The 15,710-nt window shown below is 44.2% G+C and overlaps 1 protein-coding gene across 1 annotated transcript in view; it reads right to left on the bottom strand.

The window, feature by feature from the left end:
• Window positions 1–276: 276 nt before the first annotated feature.
• LOC141052996 (uncharacterized) overlaps window positions 277–15,710 on the bottom strand; it is a 143,404-nt gene continuing 127,970 nt past the window's right edge. The window contains exons 25-30 of the mRNA XM_073550319.1: window positions 4,150–4,299; window positions 3,841–4,020; window positions 3,635–3,758; window positions 3,454–3,551; window positions 3,169–3,256; window positions 277–1,523 (exon numbers count right to left, since the gene is read on the bottom strand). Coding sequence (XP_073406420.1) covers window positions 418–1,523; window positions 3,169–3,256; window positions 3,454–3,551; window positions 3,635–3,758; window positions 3,841–4,020; window positions 4,150–4,299 — 1,746 coding nt within the window. The 3' untranslated portion in view covers window positions 277–417. The remainder of the gene's footprint in view (window positions 1,524–3,168; window positions 3,257–3,453; window positions 3,552–3,634; window positions 3,759–3,840; window positions 4,021–4,149; window positions 4,300–15,710) is intronic.

The raw sequence follows: 15,710 nt of genomic DNA on the forward strand, positions 1-15,710 counted from the left end.
TGCTCACTACTGAATGTTGCAGCCAACATATTGAAGCACTTTAACAAATAAGCAACAAAAGATGTGTTGCAATTTGGAAATTGGCAAATAGCCCACTTGTCCTAGATTGAAAGCTCTTGCAATCATATATAAGCAATGCACAGCATAAATACTTGAGGCCCCCACAACGATAAACCCCTCCCAAGCCTGGAAACTGGGATGAATGGCAGGATTTTGCCTCACAGTAGATAAAAATATTTTTGAGTTGTTTTGGACTCCAATGAATTTGTGAGCACATAACTCTCAATAGACACTTTATTTTCAAAGAGAAAAAGGGTGATGTACTGTAGGTGAACACTCCGGGAAGGAAAAGGATGGAACTCAGATCTTTCTCCCATGGTAAAAAAGGATAACTTAACCCCAGCCCTGTGCTGGGCTTTAATGTTCATGAGATCCAATATTTGGATGGTGAGCTTTTTGATGTCTAAGAAGGTGGCATTTCTGGATAAAACATTTCCCACATTCTGAACATAAATATTGTTTCTCCCCTGTATGATATCTCTGATGTGAGATAAGATTTGATTTCTGTATAAAACTTCTCCCACATTCTGAACAAGCAAAAGGCTTCTCCCCTTTATGACTTCTCTGGTGTATAGTAAGATGCGATTTCCGGGTAAAATATTTCCCACATTCTGAACATGAAAAAGGCATTTCGCCTGTGTGACTTCTCTGGTGCTTAAGGAGATTTGATTTTTGGCTAAAATTTTTCCCACATTCTGAACAGGCAAATGGCTTCTCTCCTGTATGACTTCTCTGGTGTATAGCAAGATAAGATTTCATGTTAAAACATTTCCCACATTCTGAACATGAAAAAGGCTTCTCCCCTGTGTGAATTCTCTGGTGCCTAACAAGAGTCGATTTTTTATGAAAATATTTCCCACATTCCGAACATAAATATAGTTTCTCCCCTGTGTGAATTGTCTGATGTCCAATAAGATTTGATTTATGTGAAAAACTTCTACCACATTCTGAACAGGAAAAAGGCTTCTCCCCTGTGTGAGTTCTCTGGTGACTAACAAGATGAAATTTCAGAATAAAACACTTCCCACATTCTGAACATGAATATGGCTTTTCTCCAGTATGAATTCTCTCATGCCTAATAAGATATGATTTCTGGCTAAAATGTCTGCCACAGTTGGAACAAGAAAATCCATTCTCCTCAGTGTGAATTTTTTGATGTTTAACAAAAGACGTTTTGAGGGGAAAAATATTTCCATATTCCGAATGTGAAGACGTCTTCTTTGCTTTAAGAGCAGTTTGTTCTTTAATGCCTCTTTTGTGACTTTTATTGTTATTAGTAGTCTGTAATGAATCAGAAGATAGGACCTCTTTCACAGGATCAGATAATAGATCTTTTTTGTAAAGGGATGATGGTGTATCTGGAGTAATGGCATTCTCTTCAGTTGCATCTTGTGTGATCTCAAGGTCATCTGATTTAAAAATTGAAGAGGTCAGCTCTCCCTCTGATCTCCTGGTACAGTAATCTGACAAGAATAAAACCAATTTTTTTTTACTAAAATATCCTTGAAATTTTTATTTTTGAACATTTCTACCTTAAACATCTATAGAAATGGCAAGTTATGTAGTAAAATTCAATTATTCACATAAGGACAGTTCACAGGCTTATAGAACACCTCATAGCATAAATCAGTAAAGCATGTAGATAAGCTATTTGTTCATTTGACCTCCTAAAAATTGTAATACAAAGCCCAAAATAAAAAGTCTAGTCATCCCATAAAAAACAAGCCCCCGCTAGGGTCCATCATCTCTCAATGAAAAAACAGAGGTTTCCACATATTTAGTGACTCAGAGGCTCTTGAAAAGCAACATGTCTTTCATAAACCAATCCAGCAATATCTGCTCTCCCAAAGTAAATTCCCCCTTGCTTGTGAGCCTTGCAGTGAGCTGGTAATGGAGGAGATGTTGGAAACATAAGATCGGGCTACACAGTCTCTGTCCAGCCACTAAGAAGAAGGTGGCTAGGATCTGTAGTACCATTCAGTCTGGCAGTATGGGTGTGTGCTGTCCAGGTGAAAAAATAAGCTCTGTGCTTCAGCCAATTGGAAGGAAACACATCTTACTAAAGCTTGAGGCAGATTGCTGGAAGCGGCCAGGTACAACTTTATTCTCCTCTGGTTCAGTCCTCTATGCTCAGCTCCTGACTTGTTTGTTTCCTGCTGTGACCCCGGCCTCTTTACTGACTACTCTTGTGTCTTATGTTTTTGTATTTTCTCTACTCATTTATGATGGACCATTGGAGCTGTCATAAGTCCTGACTAGAAGAGTAGAGAAGGTATTCGTGTTCCCCATTATAGTAATCTGAATATTTAGCATGGAAAACATAATGGAGTTTGTGATTTTGCAACAGGCTATGAAACCAGGGCTTGAGCCATGCCAATACATCTCCAATAGGGGTGAATAAATGTGTATTACAGCCATCAACTACTCACAGCTTAGAACTCCATCATGGTACAGGTGTAATGTTTTTGTGTAGTTTATTGCATTCCTCTTTGAATTTGGTTTTAAAAGAAATTGAAAAGTCAGAATAAAGGGAAACTCTGTTGTTAATGTACAGAAATTCATACTTGGCCCTCACTGCACAATTAATGTTCTCTATCATAAACGCAAAATTTGGCCAGAAAGACTGGACCTGGTCTTGTAGGGACCATATGAGCACATTGAGCAGCACAGAAGAGATAGAAGGTACATTGATCCTACATGATGCCAGCAGTATTCCTTCAAGGTAACAGCATCATTACCCTCCTCTTTCTCTTAGAGGCCCATCATAATATTTTTCTTCAACTGATTTTCTAACTTGTCAGCACATTCGACGTACGCTGTCATTTGGCTTTGTAGTATACAGATCTGGGCAGATAGGGGACAGCCTCTTCTAATCCCAGGAGGTATGTGGATCCTCCAGGATGAAAGTTATATAGAAGAAGAAGGGCGGTAAATGCCCAAAGAAATGGGGAACAGTTTTGTGTGGAAGACAATGTTGTGGTCTAGCAGCAAAATGGTGATCACATGATTGTGATATGGCCAGACTGCACCACCGATAAAGCACCCACAGCTTGTGACTGAGAAGAATTTGTGACTTTTCTGCAGTTAGTTACTCTGGTTACTACTCACCTGGGTGATCATATGTAGGAATCTCCTTACACCGCTCATCACTCCTCACACATGTCTCTGTAGTATTAATATGGGTCAGATCTTCACCCTAAAACAAATATTGTAAAGTCACAGACAGATGGAGAAGTCACATCTATGATCAGCTCTAATCCTGCCATCTCCACCGTTCTCATTACACAAGTATAAAACATATAATACTGGTGGATAAAACAAGACTGAGCACAAGACCTTCACAGCCGTCTACACATCATAGGGGAGATCTCATGACACCTTCTCTCCATCTACCTGATGATCCTGAGGAACATCGGGATCTTCTTGTTTACAGTCCTGTGGAAGAAGAGGACGGGGACATCTCTCTTGTGTTGTCCTCCTCCCGGAAAGAACTGAAGGAAACACATACAGGGACTGAATCCATTCTTTTCATATAGATAATTATAGGCCGTGTGTATTTAGTTCTGTCTATTACCTGGTGATGTGAGGGGCTGTGGATCATCCATCATGACGTCCTTGTACAGATCTTTGTGTCCTTCTAAATACTCCCACTCCTCCATGGAGAAATAGACAGCAACATCCTGACACCTCATAGGAACCTGACACATACAATGATACCGTCATCCCCCGATCCCTTCATAGCATTACTGTATAATGTCCCAGCATTCCCAGCAGTATCACCTCTCCAGTCAGCAGGTCAACCATCTTGTAGGTGAGTTCTAGGATCTTCTGGTTATTGATGTCCTCATGTATCAGGGGGTGAGGTGGAGGCCCCATGATTGGGCTCAGGGGTCTTCCCCATCCCTCAGACACAGGAGCCTGACAGCGCTCACTAGAGGTCTTCTTCACTACTGTGTAATCCTGGTTATGGAGAGACACATTAATAAATCTCACTACAGACATTTCCAGAGTCCTCACCTCTCCAGTTCTGTCCATCTGTTATTCCCATAGATAAGAATGATGTAATGTGACGTCATCAGAATCTCTTACCTCTCCAGTAAGCCGGAAGAGGATCTCTAGGGTGAGGTGTAATATCCTCTCCTCTATCTTGTCCCTGTCCAGATCCATCATTGATGAGTCAATCAGGTAAGTTCTCTTAAATAGACGATCTGCACTGAGAAAATCCAATATTGTAGAGACCTGAATGGAGAGAAGTTGAGCCGATGTAACATCATAAAGAATCTTGTGTAGCAGGGGTGGGCAATTCATTTTCCCAAAGGCTCACATCAAAAACCCTGACTGCTATGGCCGTCCGATCCAACCAGCCGAAACTAAATCTTCTCATTTTTATCTTTTTTTCTATCAGTTTTTATCACTTAATCTTGAGCAGAATTATGCCTATGTGTCCCAAAAAATAAAGTGGCTGTCGGACACTTCAAACAGTATACAACAAATTTGTCTAATGTGGCACATTGCCACTAGACCAGAAGAGATTCCAACAAAGTATAAACTTAAAAACATAGATTTTTATTAATGAACAACTTTAAAATAATAATTATGGACACTAAGAATAGACAGGTCTAAGACCAAAAACAGAAGGGGAGACATACTAGGGGGGTACAGCACATAATAGTATTATACATAAGCCACTGTATAAACCAGGATGGATTCTATAAATTACGAGGCACTATAAGTCAAATCCATAAGAAATTCCATAAATAATATACAGTAGATCATAATAAATATAAAGAAAATTAATAATGGATAAAAATGGATGAAAAAAAAAGTAAAGCAGTGCCAAGAATAGTAACAATATATAATTTCCTACCTAGTGGCCAATCAGAATTGGTAGACAGTGGTATCTAGATATATCTAAGATGTCTCATATCATAATATCCCCGTGACACGCCCCCGGAAGAAGCGAGCAGCGAAACGGCGCCCGTCGGGTGGGAAGGGTGAGCACAGCTCTGCGATACCACTCTGGCCAGTACCACTAGCTGCAAGCACGATATATCTACCAGCTGTACCCAGGTATTAAATGTATTTTAACCCCTTACTGACCACTGACAGTATAGTACATCAGCGATCAGTATCCCCTGCTTTGAGGTGGGCCACGACATGTCAGCTGTTATAAACAGCTGACATGTGCCCGCAAGAGGTGCGGGCGGAATCGCGATCCGCCTGCGCCGATTAACTAGATCAATGAAAAAAAAGGAAGAAAATGGGGGAAAGCAACATGTCTATGAATTGAGAACACAAAATTTGATTAAACAAATTAAACAAACTTTATTGCTAAATGCTGACACATATATAGAACAAACACAGTATCCAATATAAAAACAATTAAAATTGCAAGAGAAGCAAACAAGTCATGTCATGGAATAATGATGCAATGACTCTCCCACATCAAAGACCCCTCCACACAGAAAAGCCTGTATAAGAAATATATGAACACAGGGCAACTGTCAGGAACACCGCACTGCACTTGCTCACTGAGCCAGTGCGCGTGTCCTGAGTAACACAAACTGTGCTCAGAGATACCTGTGTAGCGGGCAGCAGCAGAGAAGATGCGTGCTTCAGACCCACAGGACCTGTAGCATGTGACTGCTGGGGGCGTAGCCTAAACTCCAGAGAGCTAGGAGCGGCAGGAAAACTCTTAGAATGGTAACTACGGAACAAAGTTACTAATTGGCATAGATAGGGACATAAACCAGATCAGGCCGGGGTCAAAGCACGAGATAGCACGACAATTACCAAAGGGCAAGACAGAATGGATAGTCAAGACGTAACCAAGAAGTCAGAAACCAGAGAAGCAGATATACAGTACAGAATCAACAGGCAAACTCACAACGGGGGACAGAACCGGATCAGAACCATATAAGCAAGCTATAAGACAACTAACAGGCACACAGGGGTCAACACACTCGGCCAAAGGCAAAAGTGTAACTGACAGGGATTGGAGTATCTCAGGGCAATAAAAAGCTCTGCCTGAACCAAAGAGAGGCCACAATAATTAACCCCAGGTGTGCAGGTCAAAGCCTGCACTGAGCTCAAGACATTAACCCCTGACGTGCAGGTCAAAACCTGCACTGGGATCATGACAGCAACCTGCATGAGGAAATAATATATATAGTTACCATACAATGGCATCCGTGTTGATGGCAAAAAAGGGGAAGTGGGGGGAGCAAAAGCCCCACGCGTATCGCCCCTGCCTACGTGGCTTCCTCAGGGGAGAATAAAGTGCTGAGCATCTATATGTGCCGGATATATATAAGTAGTACACATGTGAGGCATAATTAGTTTGAAAAAACGTTACTAACTAACCTAATGCATGTAATTTGCGCCTTCAGAATTGGTTATTGGATCTATAAAGTTTCGACCCTCAACATCATTGGTTCTGCTCATTTTACACTGTTTTCTGTTCATGCTTCACTGCACTATTTGTGCATGCACACTGGCAGGGAGTCATATTATATCATTTTTGCATAATTCGTGCAATTTTTTACAGCACGGTGTGCACGTGTATCCTGGTTTTATGCACCATCTGCGTCATTCATGCATATACTGATTGTATAGCTACGTCGTTTATGCATGTTCTCCTCTACCTATTGTACGTAATCTACATTGGAATGCAACAATTAGACCTTTTGATTTTTGACCAATATCATTGGATCTATGTATGTTTTCAGTCTGTGCACACTATGATTGGTTGGCGTTCTTTCTTTGAAATATCATTATTTGGTCTATACCATCAGGCTATTTGTGCATATATTTTTTGGTATTGGGCTATATTAAATAAATGAAAAACTTTTTACCATCTGCATTTTTACACTCTGTATGCGCCTTCTTTGTGCTGTTTCTGACTGCATCTTCGATATTGGGTCGCGCTTTTTACACTTTTCGCGCTGTGTGCATTTGCACCTCTTCACATAATCATACGCACTGCACGCATATGAGCTTTATTTTGCACATGCATGCTTATATCTAACACACGCATTGTGTGTCTATTCACACTGCTCTCAGGTCTCAGGTTTCCTCCGGAGTGCCCGGAGGAAACCCACGCAAACACGAGAACATACAAACTCCTTGCAGATGTTGTCCTTCGTGGGATAGTGCTAGCCACTGAGCCACCGTGATGCCAAATTCTGACAGCGGGCATTTAACTAGCGCTTCCGGCGCCCGGCCGGAAATGAGCGCATCGCCGACCCCCGTCATGTGATCAGGGGTCAGCGACGCATTGCCAGGATAAACAGAGGTCTCATAGAGACCTCTATGATTGTTGCCAGGAGATTGCTATGAGCGCCACCCTGTGGCCGGCACTCATAGCAATGCTGCATTTCTGTTACATATAGGCGATCTGAGCATCGCTTATATGTAGCAGAGCCAATCAAGTATGGGATACTTCTAGCATCCTATGAAGGCTATTGAAGCATGCCAAATGCAAAAAAAAGTGTTCAAAAATAAAAAAAAATTAAAAAACATAAAAGTTTAAATCACCCCCCTTTCGCCCCAATCAAAATAAAATAATAAAAAAATCAAACCTACACTTATTTGGTATCGCCGCATTCAGAATCACCCGATCTATCAAAAAAAGGATAACCCAATCGTGAAACGGCGTAGCGAGAAAAAAAATCAAAAACGCCAGAATTACCTTTTTTGGTCGCCACGACATTGCATTAAAATGTAATAACGGGTGATCAAAAGAACTTATCTGCACAAAAGTGGTATCATTAAAAACGTCAGCTCAGAGCACAAAAAATAAGCCGTCCGCTGACCCGAGATCACGAAAAATGGAGATACTACGGGTCTCGGAAGATTTCGCTTTTTTTTTTTTTTTTTTTAAGCAAACTTTGGAATTTTTTTTAATGACTTATATAAAAGAGAACCTAGACATGTTTGGTGTCTGTGAACTCGTAATGACCCAGAGAATCATAATGGCAGGTTAGATTTAGCATTTAGTGAACCTAGCAAATGAAGCCAATCAAATAACCAGTATGGGATTGCACTTTTTTGCAATTTCACAGCACTTGCAATTTTTTTCCCGTTTTCGAGTACACGACAATGTAAGACCAATGGTGTCGTTCAAAAGTACAACTCGTCCCACAAAAAATAAGCCTTCACATGGCCATATTGATGGAAAAATATAAAAGTTATGGCTCTGGGAAGAAGGGGAGCGAAAAACGAAAATGCAAAACCGAAAAAAGCTCCGGTGATTAAGAGGTTAAGGGAGCATTGTTTAGCCCCATTGACTGGAATATTATGATATGAGACATCTTAGATATATCTAGATACCACTGTCTACCAATTCTGATTAGCCACTAGGCAGGAAATTATATACAAACTGGATATCCCCACATAGTACAGTGGGGAAAAAAGTATTGACATCATAGGTAGACCACAACTATGAGAGTCAAAATGAGAAAACAAATCCAGAAAATCACCTTGTCTGATTTGGCAGGATTTATTTTTCAAATTATGGTGAAAAATAAGTATTTGGTCATTAACAAATATATATATATATCCTTTGTTGGCAATGGGAGAGGTCAAATGTTTTCTGTAAGTCTTCACAAGGTTGGTACACACTGTTGGTGGTATGCTGGCCCATTCCTCCATGCAGATCTCCTCTAGAGCAGTGATGTTTCGGGCCTGACGCTGGGCAACACGGACTTTCAAATCCCTCCAAAGGTTTTCTATGGAGTTGAGATCTGGAGACTGGCTAGGCCACTTCAGGACCTTCATATGCTTCTTACGAAGCCACTCCTTCATTGCTCTTAGCGGTATGCTTGGAATCATTATCATGCTGAAAGACCCATCCACGTTTCATCTTCAATGCCCTTGCTGATTGAAGGAGGTTTGCACTCAAAATCTCACGATACATGGCCTCATTCATTCTTTCATGTACACGGATCAGTCGTCCTGGTCCCTTTGCAGAGAAACAGCCACAAAGCATGATGCTGCCACCCCCATGCTTCACAGTAGGTATGATGTTCTTTGGACGCAACTCAGCCTTCTGTCTCCTCCAAACACGAGTTTTGTTTCTACCAAACAGTTCTACTTTGGTTTCTTCAGACCATATGACATTCTCCCAATACTCATCCGGATAACACAAATGCTCTCTAGCAAATTTCAGAATTGCCCGGACATGTTATGGCTTAAGCAGGGGGACACGTCTGGCACTGCAGGATCTGAGTCTATGGCGACGTAGTGTGTTACTGATGGTAGCCTTTGTTACGGTGCTCCCAGCTCTATGCAGGTCATTCACTAGGTCCCCTCCCCCCTGTGGTTCTGGGATTTTTGTTCACCCTTTTTCTGATCATTTTGACCCCAAGGGGAGAGATCTTGTGTGGAGCCCCAGATCGAGAGAGATTATCAGTGGTCTTGTATGTCTTCCATTTTCTTATTATTTCTCCCACAATTTATTTCATCACACGAAGCTGCTTGCCTATTGCAGATTCAGTCTTCCCAGCCTGGTGGAGGGCTACAATTTTGTTTCTGGTGTCCTTTGACAGCTCTTTGGTCTTCAACATAGTGGAGTTTGGAGTGTGACTGTTTGAGGTTGTGGACAGGTGTCTTCTATACTGCTAACAAGTTCAAACAGGTGCCATTACTATAGGTAATGAGTGGAGGACAGAGGAGCCTCTTAAAGAAGAAGTTACAGGTCTGTGAGAGCTAGAAATCTTGCGTGTTTTTAGGTGACCAAATACTTATTTTCCTCCATAATTTGCAAAATAAATCTTGACTACTCAGACAAGGTGATTTTCTAGATTTGTTTTCTCATTTTGACTCTCATAGTTGTGGTCTACCTATGATGTCAATTACAGGACTCTCTCATCTTTTTAAGTGGGAGAACTTGCACAATTTATGGATGACTAAATACTTTTTTTCCCCACTGTATGTCACCACAGAGTCCCTCACCATGCATTATGATATCCTCACACAGACCAATTACATAGTATGATATCACCATACAGCCTCCATGCAGAATAATACCCCCACATATGCCCCATAGGGATCAGCATAACCCATTGGGCTCATAATGATGTGCCTAAATGCATCCTATAGGGCACAGCATGATGTCCCTAAACATGCCCCATAGGCCACAGCATGATGTCCCTAAACATGCCCTATAGGCCACAGCATGATATCCCTAAACATGCCCCATAGGTCAAAGCATGATGTCCCTAAACATGCCCCATAGGCCACAGCATGATATCCCTAAACATGCCCCATAGGCCACAGCATGATATCTCTAAACGTGCCCCATTGGTCAAAGCATGATGTCACTAAACATACCCCGTAAGGCATTTAATAATAAATAATATTTTACCTATATAGCGCCAACAATTTACAATTACCGTATATACTCGTGTATAAGCAGAGTTGTTAGCACTTTTTTTTTTGCTGAAACCCCCTCCCTCAGCTTATACACTAGTCATTGTCTCAGAAGATGGCGGGGGAGGGGGAGCGGCGGAGCAGCGGGTCACAGGAGGCAGGAGTCGGTGGTTGCGGCTATAGCCTGTGCCCCACTGCTAAAGAGAAATGAATATTCACTGCACTGGCAGTGAATATTCATTTCTCTTATAGTGCGCACAGTTACAGCCGCAGCCCCCAGCTTCCAGCAGCGGCCTGGCTATCATGGGTGCCCACTCATTAAGGTGTGGAAAGAGGTGAATATTCATTACCTTAATGAGCGGGAACATGTTATCACTCAGCCGGAAGAGCTGCTGGCTCCGAAATGAGATGCAGCGAGGGCGCGCAGAGAAAGTAAGTAGGATTTTTATCTTCTGGTACCGTCCCCTCTGTCTTCAAACATGCCACCATAACACCCATCTTCAAAAAAACAAACTTGACCCAACTGCTATGCCCAGCTATCGCCCCATATCACTGCTCCCGTTTGCTTTCAAACTCTTTGAACAGCATGTACATGCTCAATTTTCCTCCCACCTCTCATCTAATTCCCTCCTTGACATTCTCCAATCTGGCTTCCGCCCCCACCACTCCACTGAAACTGCCCTGACCAAAATTACTAATGACTTACTCACAGCCAAAGCTAACAGACAGTTCTCTATCCTCCTCCTTCTCGACCTGTCCTCTGCCTTTGACACAGTCGACCACTGCCTACTGCTATAGATTCTTTTTTTCCTTGGCATCAAAGACCTTGCTGTCACGTGCCCCATCCTGAGTGACACGGCCAGCAGGCCGGTAACTAATACAACAGGACGCAGCACGTGTAATTGTCCTACGTGACACGGCCCGCAGACCGGTAATTAATACAATAAGACAAGGGAATAGGGAAAACCTGGGTAACAATAACAATGGTGGCCCTGTGATAGGGAACAGAGAAGTGGAGACCTCCTGCACTCCCCTGAGTCAGTATCTCTACACTCCTAACGTTCCCTAGGCCAGTTCCGCTCCGGGCGCCGATCAGGAACCTAAAAACCTTGAGTCGCCCTGCACCTAAACCCTCGCTAGGGAATTGGTCGGTGCGGAAACTAATCCCACCACTGCACTAAACACACATAAGGAAAAGTGACAAAACAGGGGAACACCACTTAGCTTTTGTCACGTCGGCGGCGGTAGCCGCCGCCGTCCCAGCAACAGCGGGGCCCGCCGCCGCCTTTACTTACCTGCGCTCGCCGCGCCGCTCTGTGCCCGCCTCCTCTTCCTTCTCCTCCATCCGGCGTGTGCCGGCTTCCTGCGGGCGCCTTAGGCCGCGGGCGCGCGCTCTGCAGGTCCTTTAACTCTGCAGCGCCCGCCCAGCGGTCTGAGCGCCCAATCAGCCGACTTCTACAGGGTATATCAGGCGTCTCCAACATGGTGGAGACGCCTGATTATCGTGTGGACTTCCCGTACGGTATCCTGGCCTGGGTGTTTAGGGGTTTCTCCCCTTCTCACTCCTTACACTCCTCTGCCCAGTCCTGTATGCCGTGTCTCCCTCCTGTACTCCGTGCCTCCGTCCTGTGCTCCAGTGCCCAGTCCTACACTCCTCTGCCCAGTCCTGTACTCCGTGTCTCCCTCCTGTACTCCGTGCCTCCGTCCTGTGCTCCAGTGCCCAGTCCTACACTCCTCTGCCCAGTCCTGTACGCCGTGTCTCTCTCCTGTACTCCGTGTCTCCGTCCTGTACTCCAGTGCCCAGTCCTATACTCCAGTTCTCAGTCTGGCACCCTCCACTCAGTCCTTCGAGCTGCCCCTCTTGGTTCTAGCAGTCGCGGCATCTGTCTCCCTAGGGTCTGCCCCTAACGGCCCCTGTATAGGGGTCGGCACCACCTGGTGCGCTCACCCCTGGGAGCTCCAGTGCCGTGATAAAGAGGGTCCACTCTCGGACGTAACCTATTTGTTATCACAGCATACGTCACAGTATCAAACACTATATTTGCTTAATTATTTATTTAACAATTGGACTAAAGCTGCCCATACATATGAGATAGCTTTCTGACCAACATTCAATGTTCAGCTATCTATCCCATCCCCCCATACGCATTGGTGCTTAACTCGGCCATAAGTTTGTGAGCCTAATCCATCAAGCAGTTTCTGCCAGAATCCTGGTGTAAAACAGTTTGAAATGCTACAACATTTTGCACAACTTGTAGGTATGCAACTTTTGCCAGTTTTACTCCAGTCATGGCGAGCTTTGCCATAGTTTTTAAAAACAGGCAAAGCTTCATGAGGAGGCAGAGTTGATTAGCATGTCATGAAAAGTGTTCATATATAAAGCACACACATACATAAAACATGCACAAAGCACATACATAAGATACTGTACATAAAAGTACAGTAAATTTGGACAGAAATATCCACAACACATGGACACACTGCAGCTGAAAGATGAGTCAAATTCATTAAGAGGCTCATGCTTCCTAATGAGTTTGGTGTACCTTTCTCCAGCGCATTGTTCAAGACAGTTGTACAAAATGCCAGTCATAAAATAAATCAAGGCCTATGTGTTTTTAATAGGAGAGGAGAAGCAGCTTATTTTGACTTTAAACTGAAGGATCAATGTAGAAATTCCAACTTTGTCAGGAGTCAGAAGGCTCCCCCATACATATCAAATGGTCATTTGGTCCCACCAAACCTGGTCAATTCGGACAAGTGTCATCTAATCTATATGGAGTCCTTAAAGTAATATGTTTAGATATATTTTAAAGTAGCCATTTATATTTTTTTATTATTATAATGTAATTATAATATTGTATTTACAAGTACTAATCCTACAATTATAACTTATAACACCGATCACATTAGTTCAAAGTACCTGTAATAGAGGTTCAAATTTCTATTAACAAATGTAATATCAAATATGATTGACATTTTTTTCATTTTCACTGGTATTCACATGCTGACAGTACTCAAAGTGGTAGACTACTTATATATAGTATTCTTTTAATTGCCCAAAATGGTACCACTCATGAACATATTGTAACATACCTCAGCAACCTTCCTCACTGTGATACATGTTATTTATGCACAATTTAGTATTTTTCATTTCTACACCTGGTAGCTGTGCTCAAGCAGTTATCTTGCTGCTCAGTCACAGGTTCATATATGCTTAACCTCATGTGCACTCTGTGATCTTCCTGGGGAGCCTGACTTCTTAGTGTTGACATCTGTTTTTTCCATGGGGTCATTAAAACAGTGCTTCTTCTTTCGTCAGTCAGGCACATTCTCACATGATGAACACAATGTAGATGCTGCATGCACATGCCAAAATTCTGTTGTGACTAAAAATTCTTGATTCTTTCCTATAATCCACTCTTCAATTATTTTCTGTTTAAACCTGTTGTGCTGAATCGGTACTGCTCAGTTCCCCCTTCTTCTCCTCAGCCAGTAGGGGCCGATGATATCTTTGAGGTGAAAGAGATTCTTGCCGTGAAAAAAGTTCGGGGGCGTACCCTCTACCTCATTGATTGGAAGGGTTTTGGTCCCGAGGAGAGGTCCTGGGAGCCTAAAGAGAATATTAATGCTCCTCGTCTTTTAAAGAGGTTTTTGTCTAACCTCAAGAAGGGGAGACGTAAAGGGGGGGTACTGTCACGTCGGCGGCGGTAGCCGCCGCCGTCCCAGCAACAGCGGGGCCCGCCGCCGCCTTTACTTACCTGCGCTCGCCGCACTGCTCTGTGCCCGCCTCCTCTTCCTTCTCCTCCGTCCGGCGTGTGCCGGCTTCCTGCGGGCGCCTTAGGCCGCGGGCGTGCGCTCTGCAGATCCTTTAACTCTGCAGCGCCCGCCCAGCGGTCTGAGCGCCCAATCAGCCGACTTCTACAGGGTATATCAGGCGTCTCCAACATGGTGGAGACGCCTGATTATCGTGTGGACTTCCCGTACGGTATCCTGGCCTGGGTGTTTAGGGGTTTCTCCCCTTCTCACTCTTTACACTCCTCTGCCCAGTCCTGTACGCCGTGTCTCCCTCCTGTACTCCGTGCCTCCGTCCTGTGCTTCAGTGCCCAGTCCTACACTCCTCTGTCCAGTCCTGTACTCCGTGTCTCCCTCCTGTACTCCATGCCTCCGTCCTGTGCTCCAGTGCCCAGTCCTACACTCCCCTGCCCAGTCCTGTACGCCGTGTCTCTCTCCTGTACTCCGTGCCTCCGTCCTGTGCTCCAGTGCCCAGTCCTACGCTCCACTGCCCAGTCCTGTGCTTCGTGTCTCCATCCTGTACTCCAGTGCCCAGTCCTATACTCCAGTTCTCAGTCCGGCACCCTCCACTCAGTCCTTCGAGCCGCCCCTCTTGGTTCTAGCAGTCGCGGCATCTGTCTCCCTAGGGTCTGCCCCTAACGGCCCCTGTATAGGGGTCGGCACCACCTGGTGCGCTCACCTCTGGGAGCTCCATTGCCGTGATCCAGAGGGTCCACTCTCGGACGTAACCCATTTGTTATCACAGCATACGTCACAGCTTTGCTCTGTTGCTTACGCTCCCAGCAACAGAGCCCATCACCTGCGTGCATCTTTTCCTCCACCGAGTCCAACGTCTGGGTGCACTGTCCAGCAACGGAGTCCAGCACCTGAGTGCAGCTGTCCAGCAACGGGGTTCAGCACCTGAGTGCAGCTTCAGCAAAAGAGTCCAGCAACTGAGTGCAGCTCTACACCATAGCTGCCACTCCACCAAGCTTTGCAAGAATTCTTCACTGACACCATAGCTGCCATTCCACCATGCTTTCCACGAACTCCTCGCTGACACCATAGCTGCTACTCCAGCACTCTGACTGGGCTGCCAGTGACTCTCCTTCAGCTCTATTCTTTACCCAGGCTTGCTTGCAAATGAGGAACTATCACCAACAGTGATTAACACACCTGATACTCTTTTATAGAGCAATCACACCTGTTACATAATCACGTGCACAAACTAAGGTAACCAGAGTGCAATGACCCTAATGGCCACCGGGGGCAAAAACACCTTTGCCACACAGCCAAAGGAAAAAAAAGGTTACTTTGTGCATTTAATCTGTCAGATCCAACCTGGATCATGACACTTGCCCTGTCCTGGTTTGCCTCATACCTTTCTGACCGCACCTTCAGCATTTCCCACTCCCACACTACCTCCTCATCTGGCCCTCTCTCTTGGAGTCCCCCAAGGCTCTGTCCTGAGGCCCCTACTTTTTTCCATCTATACCCTTGGCCTAGGA

This window comes from Dendrobates tinctorius, unplaced genomic scaffold (assembly GCF_039654945.1).
Source record: "Dendrobates tinctorius isolate UK_male_01 unplaced genomic scaffold, ASM3965494v1 ptg000164l, whole genome shotgun sequence".
NCBI classification, from domain to species: Eukaryota; Metazoa; Chordata; class Amphibia; order Anura; family Dendrobatidae; genus Dendrobates; species Dendrobates tinctorius.